At 39.7% G+C, this 14,301-nt stretch overlaps 1 protein-coding gene across 3 annotated transcripts; it reads right to left on the reverse strand.

Annotated features, from left to right (window-relative positions):
- Positions 1-396: 396 nt before the first annotated feature.
- On the reverse strand, positions 397-11,248 carry osr2.S (odd-skipped related transciption factor 2 S homeolog). Of its 3 annotated transcripts, none has more exons than XM_018268816.2 (4): positions 10,938-11,248; positions 5,685-6,431; positions 2,895-2,994; positions 397-943 (listed from the first exon to the last, which is right to left on the reverse strand). In XM_018268816.2, exons 2-4 carry the CDS (start codon positions 6,338-6,340, stop codon positions 761-763), a joined length of 939 nt encoding a protein of 312 aa, XP_018124305.1. In that variant the 5' UTR covers positions 6,341-6,431; positions 10,938-11,248; the 3' UTR covers positions 397-760.
- Positions 11,249-14,301: the final 3,053 nt, after the last annotated feature.

Below are 14,301 nucleotides of genomic sequence, written 5' to 3' on the forward strand. Positions count from 1 at the left end.
AATTTATACCCCTCACTGTGAGACTTTGTATAGTGTACAGACCACACACCATTGCCTATCAATAGATACACACAGTCATCCAGAGACACACACAGCCGTACAGACACACACAGTCATTCCCAGTGTTTCTCAAGGCCCTAAACAATGGGAACAAATGGTGGTTTCAATATTATTATTGTTATTATTACATTTATATTTAATATTATGTATATATATATATATATATATATATATATATATATATATATATATATATATATATATATATATATATATATATGCCAAAGCAGATGGCAAGCTCTGTGGTTCAGGGGCCCAGGATATAGTCTATGTTTTTGTCCTATAATAAATATTCACGTGGGAACCAAATGGCAATAAAGGAGATAATAAGCAACGTTGCAAAACAGATTTTCTTTTTTATTGTTTACAATACAGTATTAAGTCTGTATCCTCCCAAACATCTGTACCATTGTGCACAATAATATTAATAATATAAAAAAGTATAGCGCTATTTACATAGCTCTAAAATGAGCCGTTATCTGTACAAAGCACAACATCGGCCTTCATTGTGGAGCAGGCAGACTTTTGTACTTTACTACAAGTCCCAGAATCCCCTGCCAGCTGATGATGGGAACTGTAGTGCTGCTGGGCTATCCTTGCAGAGATGCAGTCCATTCTAACAAGTCCTTGTGCTTTAGCAGTGACCCCCATGGGGGAATGTGGGGGGGGGGAGAAGGAGGCAGGGCCCTGGGGTCCATCTTTAGAAGTCCTGTCTGGGGCTGTGGGTCAGACTGTGCCTCCTCAAATCGCAATTTCTCCGGAAAACTTTTCCGCACTGCTCACAACTGTAGGGCTTGATGTCTGTATGGGTAAGAAGGTGAGTTTTCAGATTACTTCTCTGATTAAAGGTTCTTCCACATGTGGGGCATTTGTGGGGTGATTCCTGTTCAGATTTGAAGCAAGCAAAGGATTAATCCTTCACACCGTCTCTCCTTCGTTATCTAATGTGACTACAACACCAAACTGGGCTAACAGTCAGATAGAGCAATGGAGGGTGCATGGGCCAGGCTAATCATCATTTAACAGGGAGCACCCCCTAGCAGCCTAAACACCTGAGGAAGCCTCAATTTATCTGATGGAAGCATTGGTCCAGCTCAGTTTCAGATTCATAATAATCCAGGGCCTGTTATAGGGGTAGGTCGCTGGGCCGTAGGGTCAGAGGGTGAATAGAACATATTCTATTGTATAACCCTGGTGATGAAGGACATCAGGGGTGTGTAACCTGTAGACCACTTTGTTGTAATCAGATACATTGAATTTGCTTATTAAATTCACTATATATTAAATTTGCTTATTAAATAGAGGCTCACGTGGTCTCTATTTAATAAGCAAATTCAATATATATTGGTAAAACAGGAAACCTCTGGATATGTTGGGGGCCCTAAAATGAATTTGTTGTGGGGCCCAGTAACATCTAATTACGCCACTGCTTACTGATATATAGTGAATAAAGTAGCCCCTATTGTAAAATATAAGGATATTATAAGTCACTTATGAGTTTCATAACCATATAAAAACATGAGGCAAGTGCTTTTGTACAGGTCATGGAACTCCAAGGCTACTTCTAAGGCTACTTCTAACATCCTCATATTTTCCAACAAGGGGTACTTTATTTAATATAATACACAAGTTTTAGTGAGTCATGTGACAAAAATGACATCACTAGTCATCGTTTATAACCGATGACATCACTAGTCACCGTTTATAAGGATATATAACCGAAAATACAACAGAGTATAGGTTTAAATCCACGTATTACTTATAACATTGCTATTTTTATAGGGAAAACCTGTGGATACAGATGTGGAATCTGCCATATGGAAAGCTCTGGTGCCAAAGAATAATGGGGGGTGCAGGGAGCAGTTAATCACTAGAGGTATTTCATTATTTTTATTTTTTATTGTATCAGCCCTAAGAGACATTGTATCTCTAGAGTAGAAATCCTTCATTAGCACTAGGGGCTGCATTAATAGTGAGGACAATAGTGGGGTCACAACAACCTGCATTGGAGCTTGTGACACAGTAACTTACTACAAGTAGCTCCCCAACTCAATGTTTCTTTACTATTCTCTGGCACTGTCTTACCTTACTATACACATTATGCCACAGTTATAGGCACCACCATAACTATACACCATATTGGAGATAAGCCTGCAGGGTGGAAAGGTATTTTTTCCCCATACATAGTGTGGGTTCAACGTTCATTCTTGCACTCCCTAAAGTCAGTTCTGAATATCACTGTCTGAAAATATTATAACTTCAGCCTGTGGCTCTCCAGCTGTTCTGCAACTATATCTCCCATCACCTCCAGTTAAAGGGGTGGTTCATCCTTCAGTTAATTCTTCGTATGTTATAGAATCGTCAGTTCTAACTAACTTTCCAATTGTTCTTCATTATTTATTTTTTTATAGTTTTTAAATGATTTGTCTTTTTCTTCTGATTCTTTCCAGCTTTCAAATGGGGGTCACTGACCCCATCTAAAAACGTATCCTCTGTAAAGCTAAAAATCTACTTTTTATGACTCGTCTTTCTATTCAGCCCGTCTCCTCATTCACACTCCTGTCTCTTATTCCAACCAATGCATGGTTGCTAGGGTAATTGGGACCCTAACAACCAGACTGCTGAAATTGCAAACCGGAGAGCTGCTGAATAAAAAGCTAAATAACTCAAAAAAACAGAAATAATAAACAATGAAAACCAATTGCAAATTGTCTCAGAATATCATTCTCTACATCATACTAAAAGTTAATTTAAAGGTGAACAACCCCTTTAACACTAGAGAGCATCAGGCCCGTTGGAACAGAGAATAAAGTAGAAGGGGAGGTCCATCTCACCTGCATGTGTAAGGTTTTATGCACGGCCAGAGTTCTGGACTGACAGAATCCTTTGCCACACTCCTGACATTTGAATGGTTTCTCTTTGGAATGAATGTATCTGCAAATCAATAACAAGGTTGGGTTCAAACACTGTGAGAAAACACTGGGCCACATCAATCAGTCCATGATCCCTTATCATCTCCAATGCAGATCCTCCCCCCCCCCCTTCCCTTGGATCCTACCCCTTTCCTGCTCATTCTGTGGATGGTTAACCAGAATTGGCCTATTGAAAACAGATCAGTGATGCTGATCAAAAGCTTTGCGTGCCCTGTCTGCCCAATAGATTAGTCTGTAGTGTGTGAGGCACAAACACTGAGCATTGTCCTACTCTAATCTATTAGTTTTACTACCTGCAGAACAATGACCTTGGGATCTTCTCTTATCTACACAGCTCCTGTACATACAGGCTCCATATTTAGGCTAAGGGCACACTAGGCGATAGCGCCGCGATTTGACTCGCGGCGACTGTTCGCCGCGACTTTTAATCCGCAATCGCTGTGGAAACTTTTGCGCTGGCGTCTATGGGGAATCGCGAGCGTAAAAACACACGCGGCGATCTTTTTTCTATTGTCGCTCGAAATCGCCTCGCTAGGCGATTTCGAGCGACAATAGAAAAAAGATCGCCGCGTGTGTTTTTACGCTGGCGATTTGTCGCGATTCCCCATAGACGCCAGCGCAAAAGTTTCCACAGCGATTGCGGATTAAAAGTCAAATCGCGGCGCTATCGCCTAGTGTGCCCTTAGCCTTAGGGTGGGCACATAACAATCCCCAATCACATCAGCAGGAGCCATACTTAACCCCTGATGTGTCAAGCCATACTTAAAGGGATTGTTATTTATTTATAATATTGGTGTGTAGGTGCCATCTCAGGTCATTTTGCCTGTTCATGTGTTTCAGAAAGAGCCATCACTTTAGGATGGAACTGCTTTCTGGCAGGCTGTTGTTTCTCCTACTCAATGTAACTGAATGTGTTGCAGTGGGACCTGGATTTTGTTGTGCTGTTCTAAGATCTACCAGGGATCTGTTATCTTGTGTTAGGGATCTGGTTACCTTCCCATTGTTCTGTTGTTAGGCTGCTGGGAGGGGTGATATCATTCCAGCTTGCAGTAAAGAGTGACTGAAGTTTATCAGAGCACAAGTCACATGACTGGGGGCTGCTGGGAAACTGACAATATGTCTAGCCCCATGTCAGATTTCAAATCAAATATATATAAAAAAAATCTGTTTTAAGATTTCAGTGCAGAATTCTGCTGGGGCAGCGCTATTAACTGATGTGTTTTGGGGAAAAAAAACACTTTTTCCCATGACAGTATCCCTTTAACCCTTGATATTCAACATGAACAAGAGCCATGCTAAACGTCAATGTGAAACAGAGAAGTCATTCTTTACTGCCAAAGTGCATGAATAGAAACAGTTCATACCCCCTGATGTGCCACATCAGCAGAAGACTTCATTTACTCTTGATGTGCCACATTACCAGGAGTCTAGAGTAACCCTTGATCTGCAACTACCCAACACCCCCTTCAAATGCATAAAACTGTATAAATCCCTTGTTTTTTTGCAGTTCTGACCCACCATAGATAGCCTTTATGGAGCTAGAACTTGTAGTTCAACAACAGTTGGAGGGCTGCAGAAAGAACACCCATGTTAGTGTATTGCCAATCCCTCCAACTTCAGTTGAGACCTCGTTTAACCCTCCATGTGCCACAAAGGCTGTAAATTATAAAACGGGCCTGTCCCACTGTGGGTGGAAAAACTATAAAAACAAGCCACAATTTTATTTATAGCACTGGAGCAGCGGAATGATTTATTTTTATATGAGAGGAAAGGCTTTGCTGCTATGTACGAGGAGGATGGAAGGTGAATTTTCCAAGAGATTTAGGGACTGCTGAGCAGGAATTTCCCTTATACTAAAGGATATCCTATTTTCTGGCCTCTGTGGGGTCTGGCTGCCTCCCGACCAGATTCATACTGTAACAGACAGATACCCCCACAAGTAAATGGTACAGACCATATGCTACTATCCCCTGTATTAACAGTTAAACTGAAGAATCCACTTGGATGGGGGGGGGGGTGAAACGTTTTCACGGTTACTCAGCAAATCCAGCTGACTGCTAAATGCAGCCATATTAACCATTTTTAAATGCACCATGTGTATAGAAGTACAATACACTGCTTAAATTATTTCTATATTGCTGGGTTTACAAACAAATACAAACTCTTAGAAGACTCTTGTGAATTGCAGTCCCTGTAGAAGTAGAACATTTTGGCACCCCTTAATAATATTTAATATTCAATAATAGGTGGGTGGTTGGCAGGTCCGGACTGGAAATCTGTGGGTTCTGGAAAATGCCAGAGGGGCTGCTATAAGGTCCCATAGAAAGTCAGTATTTAGTGGGCTGTTGTGGGCTGATTGGGCCTCTGTGTACCTGAAATGCCAGGGCCTATTTTAATTCTCAGTCCAGACCTGGTGGTGGGGCATATATTTGTATTCTCTACACCCCATGGCTATTTTGGATTCAGTAATTAGTTTAGCCCAATTCAGACTTAGATAATAGGATAGTAGCGTCCTGGTGTGTCTCCAAATGTACTCCAAATTAAATAAAATTAAATTAAAAGACCAAACAGCCACCCCTTCCTAATGAATAGACAATAGCACGTATGGATAAACAAAGGAGTGAGCCAGTACCAATAAACACATGGTTATGCAGTATAACATATGGCCTTATTGCATGCAGGGAGCCTTACCTGTGGTCTCTCAGGTGGTCCTGTCTTCTGAAAGCTTTGTGGCATATGTCACACGTGTATGGCCGCTCGTCTGTGTGCGTTCTCTCGTGGATGAGCAGGTTGTAGGATTTGGTAAAATGCCTCCCGCAGAACTTGCAGATAAATTCTTTTTTTGTCTTGGAGGGCAGCCTCCCCCTGGAAGGTTTTCGGTCAGGGGACAACTTGCTAATCTCTGAGATAGGGCTCCCAAGCCCAGGGCTCAGCTTGGACAAGTCACCTATTTTAGGTGGGTCCTCCTGGGTGGCAGCAATGGCTAAGTTGGCAAAGTCAAAGCGGGGCCTGTCCTTGTGCAAGGCTGGTATAACATGGGCAATGGTTCCTTGTTTGGGGTGAAAAAGGTGTGTGGCAAAGGGTAAAGCGGGGAAAGAAAACCTGGCATCCATTAAGCCTTGGGCTGCTGCCATCTCAGTGATGGTGGACCTTGTGAGGCCATGTAGGTTTGGGTATCCCAGAGTCCAGTGGTTCATGTGCATGGTCTGTACAGCGCTCAGTCCATAAAGTCCTTGCAGATGGTCAACTGCTGCCGGGAAGGTGTTCACTGCTTGGAGGAAGGAGTAGTTGGTGAGCTGCAGAGATGGGTGTAAAGGGACTGGGGCTGGAAGAGCTTTGCTGCCCATCTTCCCAGAGGGATGGAAGTCACAGAGCCCAGCAGCACCTTTCTACTGACGCAGATCCACTGACAACTCCCCAGTCGCCGGCAGCCAATCCCTAAGGGAAGGGAAGAAGAGAGAACAGAATTATTGACAAGAGCAATTAACCTGGAGTTAAAAGTCATTGGTATCAGATGAAGATTTTCCAAAGGACATCGGTTCTGTATTTAAAGGGCACGACCAGGCTGCAGAGTCCAGGGCACTTATAAATACCCTGCAGGGCTTGGAATTAAATAATAATAATAATCACGGGTGTCTGCAGAAAATTTTCCAGGTGGGGCCAAGTAATATCATATAGGGTAGTATCCCAATGAAGATAACCTAATTAAGAATTGCCTTGGGGTGGGAAGTATAAAACATGTTTGCGTTTTTGAGAATTAAATTTACAGACAATTATTTGGAATTAGCTGGAAAAGCCAGAATGGGGCAACTGCCCCCTCTTGCCCCTTCAGCGGACACCCATGATAATAATAATATATCTATGTATGCAGTGATGTGATAGGTGGAAGTTTAAAAGAACAACATGTCCCCCCTAATCTCTGTTACAGTCTCTATACATTTATTAACCTTTCCACTGCCACTGGGATATATCATTTTAATTGTGGGGAGCAAAGGGTTAATTCCGGGGAAGGGAGAGCCATTCGCCTTTGGGTCCCCAACAACTCATTCATCAGCAAACATACAGAAAAAGCAACACTTTCCCGACACTGCAGGTTCTAAACAAATCCACTATAAAATCAGATCCCTTCCAGATGGTCACAGACTAGTAAAGCCAACCACAAGGGCCTCTCTGATGTGCACATTAACCAACACGCTCGGGCGCCGACCCCGCCGCTAACTGAGCTGATAATAATAATAAAGGACCTTTGCCTTTCCCGGAGACGCTTCTGTAACACCGAGAGTTTCCCGCACTGATACAGCGATTCTAAAGCGGCGTTTTCCCGGCGATAGAAAATGATTTCTCCCTATAGTACAACTTCACTCCCAATGATCCTAGAACGGAGTTTACAGCCTGTAAAACACAGAGCTCCATGGTAAGGGAACACGATCACTTGGAAATTCTAGAATCTAGAAGATCCATCTAAAAAGTTGCACCTGAAATAAAATGCAAAGGGATGGTTCACCTTGAAGTTAACTTTTAATATGTTATAGAATGGCCTGTTTTAAGCTATTTTATAATTGGTCTACATTGTTTATTTATTTTTATATAGTTTTTTAATTATTTGCCTTCTTCTTCTTACTCTTTCCAGCTTTCAAATGGGGGTCACTGACCCCATTTAAGAAACAAATGCTCTGTAAGGCTACAATATTGTTATTGTTACTTTTTATTACTCCTCTTTCTATCCAGGCCTTCTCCTGTTCATAGTCCAGTCTCTTATTCAAATCAATGCATGGTTGCTAGGGTAAGTTGAACCCTAGTAACCAGACTGCTGAAATTGCAAACTGGAGAGCTGTTGAATAAAAATCTAAATATTACACGTGCCCCTGGATTCTCAAGTGATGTGGGAAGCTTAGCATTGCCATTTGATATATATAGACATTGGGCACAGGGAGAAACCCTTATAGGAGTTCTAATTAATATTCTATTAACCACATTCACTCTCACATTCACAGTTATGAATTGGGGCCAGTAGATATTTGCATTTATAGTTCACTACCCCTGGGCACAAACTTATAGCAGCTGTAAAGTCACTGGTATAAATATGTGTACAGAAGGAAGATATTTGGGCAGTAATAAGGTTTTTGCACTGGTTGCTGTAATGTGTCCTGTTCATTTCATACCCCATGGTGGGGGAGCAGGCACTAATTCCCCATTATAAACAAACAGGGGCCTAAATGTGCAATTACACTCCTTACTCACACACACAAACACACACACACAAGGCTGGGGATAATCAGAAAGTTGGACCATTTGTTCAGCTGGCACCTTACACCCAGGCCTGGGCCATGTACTTGATACATAAAATATAAACTGCAGCCTGGCACAGTAGGGGCAAAAACATGGAACTAATATATATATATATATATATATATATATATATATATATATATATATATATATATATATATATATATATATATATATATATATATAGATAGATAGATATATATAGATATATATGTATATATATACAGAATAAACACTCTTGTACAGAGTAAGCTAAACACAATTTACAGACTGCACCACAACACACTCACACAATGTATAATGCCGAATTACAATATTAAAATCGATACTGAATACACTACACTAACATAATACACAAGTAGGTCACTACTAAACCCTATCCGGTGTAGCAGTAGCACAATACACAGACTGTACAATACATATACAACACACTACTAGTCTGTCATAATATCCAGCCTTTATACCTCATTCCAATATACAGTGAGATCCTCACTTGCTTTACAACACAATACTATCAATATACAATCTATACACACACACAAAACAATAGACAGGTTGTATATGTATATCACTAGCACAAAAACCTGTACACAACTATAACTCCCCCAATACACATAAACCACATAATAAGCTGCTCATCACTACTACAACAACAAGCCCTGGCAATAAAAAACCAAGATCTTGAAACCGTATTTTATCTTCATTCAAATTTTATTAGGAATAAGTTAGTGAGAACAAGAATAAAGTTGAACGTGTTGCCTAAATTTATATAGTAAAAAATCAAAATACTGGTCCTCAAATCCCACGATTTCGAATCGCATTATTGAGTCCAAACATCACCAAAAATATGTTATTCTCTTTTATTTTTTTTTGTAGACTCTTGTGTAGTTGCTTGTGCTGTTATTGTGTATTTTCGATCAGATAGATTTGCTAGGGGCAGTTTGAGAGTTTTATAACAAATAAAATCGAATTAAAAATGATGACAAATATCTATTCCACCAAAAATATAATTTAACTTGGATTTATTATGTTTATATGTTGGATTAGCAATTATTATAAAGTATTTCTCCCTAAAAAAAAGATAAAATAAAAATTCAATTTGTAGCTAATGTTCATGTACAATTATAATACCTACCTAATAAATACACACAGACAATTAACAAATCTACTACTTATTATAGCCAGCAGCAACCCCCCCTCTTTCCTTTCTTTATTTTAATTTTAAGAGTTACCTGTGTGCTTAACTATTAATTATATTGATTCTAAAGGGGCGCTTTTAATTGTTAATATTTTAACCTGGATTTGTAATGTCTTGCCCCTGCGATTTTTGAAGAGTAGCGGATGGATTAATATTTCAAGGCAAGGAAAAACAAGGTTTTTAATATAACGAGTAGAAAATGAAGGTGTAACAACTGGGTTACTTGGAGCAGACAGGTTGGATAGTGTCTGGCACCCAAGAGGTTAAGAAGCACAAGTAGGAATTAAAGAGTCTCATTTCTATAAATCTATGGCTGTGCAAAAGATGTTGTTTGTCCTACACAAGCTCCTTAGATCAACAACAGTCCTGAGTTAATTGAATTTGCATCTTTAGCGCTGTCTGCTCAGAACTATTCGACTCTTCAATATCAAGTGATGTATTGCGACTATTAATATTGTGTTTAAACCGATATAATAAGAAGAAATCTATTTCTTGCAAGAGATACTTGTCACTGCTTTATGGGAGCCGCCTCAGCTGAGATGTGACCCTAATGCACGGGCAGATGAGCCGGGGAAATAATGAAGCAGTCGCAGCTACTCTTGTCCAGTCGCGTCGCATGGCAGCGACTTGCCTACCGGGTGCCGTTCCCTGCAACTAAATAAACCCTATATCTCTCCATGGAAAGTAGGGACCTCATTACCCCACTGAGACCCACAGGGTGGGCTGTGATTTCTATATCATCTCCCACTGAGAATCTGGGGGTCCAGCAAAGTCCCCGTTACTCCAGTAAAGCGACACACGCACGTGTAATTTATTAAGCACTGGCTATTTGGTACATCCCATATAATGTTTTACACACACGAGTGTAGCCACTTTTACACACACACCCGCCTGTAAATTTACCGCACACTCGTATATACTCGCACACACTGATATACGCACATGCACACTATTAAACTTTATACCCCCCACACACTTACACACTCTTTATTGTATATAGAAATACACTTACAGGGACACATTTTCCCAATTACCTAGTAATACTAAAGCACACTCACTGTAACACACTTACACACACTTTATTATATAGAAATACAGAGGGACACATATTCCCAATTACCTCGTTATACTAAGGCGCACACTCACTGTAACACACTTTATTATATATAAATACACTCACAGGGACACATATTCCCAATTATCATGTACACTAAGGCACACTCACTGTAACACACTTACACACACTTTATTATATAGAAATACACTCGCAGGGACACATTTTCCCTATAACTTACACACTTATACAATACAGTACAGATACAACTTTACACACACATTTTACAGACGTGGTCTCTGTGATACACACACACAGCTCCATCTCACACTCAGAGATAGTGAAACCAGAGCCCCTTGAAGAGGTGCCATTGGGAAGGAAGGGGTGCAGCAGGGGTACCTACCCCAGGAGACGTGTTTAGTCCAATAAGTCCACAAGAGACCACCAACGTCCCGGCCTTTTCATTAGATCCAAGCAATGGGCCCACCATGGAGACTCAGCAAAGCTTCCCCTCTCTAGGCCGGTCGGTACCATTCATGCTGGAGGGTAGGTCGGGTGGAGCTTTAATGTAACAGTGGGGGATCAGTCCTGGAAGTGCTGCAGGGTTACAGCTCTGTAGCTTCTTGCCTCTCACTTTCTTCCCTTGTCCCTTCTCTGCTGCTTCTCCCCTTACAAAGTTTGGTGCAACTCTGAGGGCAGCCCCTGAGATCCAACACATTTCAGCTCTCGGTGCCTTGGACTTTTAGCCACGCCTCCTACAGACGGCCCCTCCCATTAATGGGAATGTTTAAGCATTTGCAACTGGCTATCCCCTCCCTCAGACGTGCCATAGCCACGCCCCTTCTCTGCTGCACCCTTTCCTCTCTGCGCTGAATGTTTACTTGTGTTTGGATAGCAACTGAACTTTAAAGGGGAAATTGTCCTTTTCACTCCACTCTACCTAAAGTGCCCTTTGCCATCATAATTCCTCCTCCATCGTTTTTATATATAAAGTGTCACCTCTATGTACCACTAATCAGTGGTGAAAGTAGAAGTAATTGAGCCCCAGAGCAAATATATTTTAGGGCCCCCTAAATATTCAGAGGTTTTCTGTATTACCAATATATAATGAAATAGCACAGTAATTAGGGCCTGCTGGGGTCCCTATACCTCCTGTGACCCCCTGCAATTGCAGGTTCTGCTTCCTCTGTAGTTACACCCCTGGCCACTAATATTTCCTGATTAGTTGTTCCTTATTTACAACTAAACGTAAAATACTCCATGGAAAGAGGAAGAATCTAAAGATCTTATGATTTTTATAAAGTTATGTTTTTTTTCATATATTTGTAAAACAAGTCAAGCAACCCTGCCCTTTAATCTAATGAAACTCTAATTACAGAATAATTATTGCACATTTTGTTACCCCTTGTTGTGGCTTCCCTGTGTGTGTGTGTCTCACATATAAGTGAATAAAAGTGATTAAATGCAGCACTTTCTCCTATAAATGATCCACATAAAGGACACGTGGGAGCCCAGGGATAATATAGAGACTTGCACTCCTGCCTAATCCCTGCTAACTTCATTCATCAGCCTCTAGGAGCTCTTTATAGAGTCCAAAAGAGATAAGAACGGGTTAATGTCGTTCCCCAGATAATGCAATGAAATATATCATATTGTAACCAATGTAACCGCATCAAACTCGCCATATGTTTCCCCACGAATCACCAGCTTTTTACAATACATCTTTGTAGTTAGCAGATTCTTTTCTATACATATATTTATAGTTCAACCAAATTATTATTTGTTCCACAATAATTAGGAAATGATAATATACGTGGAACGCATTTGAACATTTTCGCATCCCAGAAACTGGAAAAATCGCTGTCGCACAGCGACAAAAACGCTTCGCAGGCGATTATTTCGTATTTATACATTTATTTTGTTTCACACTCATCAACATAAACATCGTAATACACAAACAATGGATTTATCAAGGTTTTAGGAATCGAGATTCCCTTGGTAATATTTGGAAACGGTATGATTATCAAAGCACAACCAATAAGATGGATAAAAAAAACTTTATTGTATAGGAAAAAATGTTTTATTTCCATTTCTCGTTTTTAATTGGATATTATTTCATATTATTATTGTAAATTATTTCATATTATTATTGCATATTATTTCATATTATTATGCACATTATTTCATATTATTATTGTATATTATTTCATATTATTATTGTATATTATTTCATATTATTATTGCATATTATTTCATATATTGTATATTATTTCCTATTATTATTGTATATTATTTCCTATTGTTATGCATATTATTTCCTATTATTATTGCATATTATTTACTGTTATTATGCATATTGTTTCCTATTATTATGCATATTATTTCATATTATTATTATTGCATATTATTTCATATTATTATTGTATATTACTTCATATTATTATTGCATATTATTTCATATTATTATGCATATTATTTCATATTATTATTGCATATTATTTCATATTATTATTGCATATTATTTCATATTATTATTGTATATTATTTCCTATTATTATTGCATATTATTTCAATATATTTAGTTTATGTACAGAGGAGAACAATGTCACTGTATATATTTAGGAATCCATCATATGTACAGAGACTAAAAAATACAAATCTGCTTCAATTATCCCTGTAATTTCTATAAGGATTTGGTCGAAATAGTGTGCGAACCAATACCATTTATGTGCTCAGGACTGATATTGAGTTGCTGCAGATCAACACACAGATCTGGGAATCCCATGGCACTCACCATAGATTGGACAGAGATCGGTGCGATGAGATCGCTTGCATATGTGATACATGTTCAGCCTATACACCCAGGGTAGCATTAGCAGCTGAACATATTTCTTCACTTGGAAAAATCTGCGCAAGAGCCTTTTTTTTGGCTGCAGAGATCAGTCTCCAGTGCCAAGTACACCAGCCACATCTCCCCCAACCCAATTATATTTAGTTCTATGTGTGTGTGAACTTGTACAGAATGTGTGTAGGGAAGCTCACAATGCCTTTAGGGAAGTACAGGGTCAGGAACACAAAACTTTTAAAGGGGTGCAGGGTCAACAAAAGACAAAAATAAAGAAAAATGGTCAGCACCCCCCAATATTTGTGAATAAGAATTTACTAAAGTTGTAAAAATAAATTGAGATTTTTACAGAAATATCTGTACACACACATCCATATATCTATATATATATATGTGTGTGTGCATGTATGTATTTATATATATATACATATATAGGGGACTATAATTATAGGACAGGTTGTACTTGTGTTTAGACCGTTATATAATGTGCAATAATGTGTATTTTCCCAGTAATTTCCTACTAGGACATTCTTCATAAGCACAAGGCATGTGTGAGACTATTCCTTACCCCTCTAGCCCACATCAGTTCTGAGTAGCAGTGAACACGCACAGCAGCCCCTGTAGCTGTATTTCCGGCGCAAAGTGGCAGTTAGTGGCCGCACCGTTGGCAGATAGGGAGATATGAAACAAATCATGAGACCAAACTGCAGTTGACATTCTACAAACAGGGCTCATGGGATCTTTATGAACTGAGAAAGTTGCTTGTGAGGTTTCTTGCGTGGGAGTGAAGGGTCGGCTGGGGGTAAAGAGCGGGGTCACTGGGGGAGGCAGTTGGGAAGAATAGAAGTGAAAAGGTCCAAGGTTTCTGGAACCGACCCTAGAGACTATATGTGTGTTCTATAGGGCTGATAGTTACAGTGGG

Source organism: Xenopus laevis, chromosome 6S (assembly GCF_017654675.1).
Source record: "Xenopus laevis strain J_2021 chromosome 6S, Xenopus_laevis_v10.1, whole genome shotgun sequence".
In the NCBI taxonomy this organism is placed as follows: Eukaryota; Metazoa; Chordata; class Amphibia; order Anura; family Pipidae; genus Xenopus; species Xenopus laevis.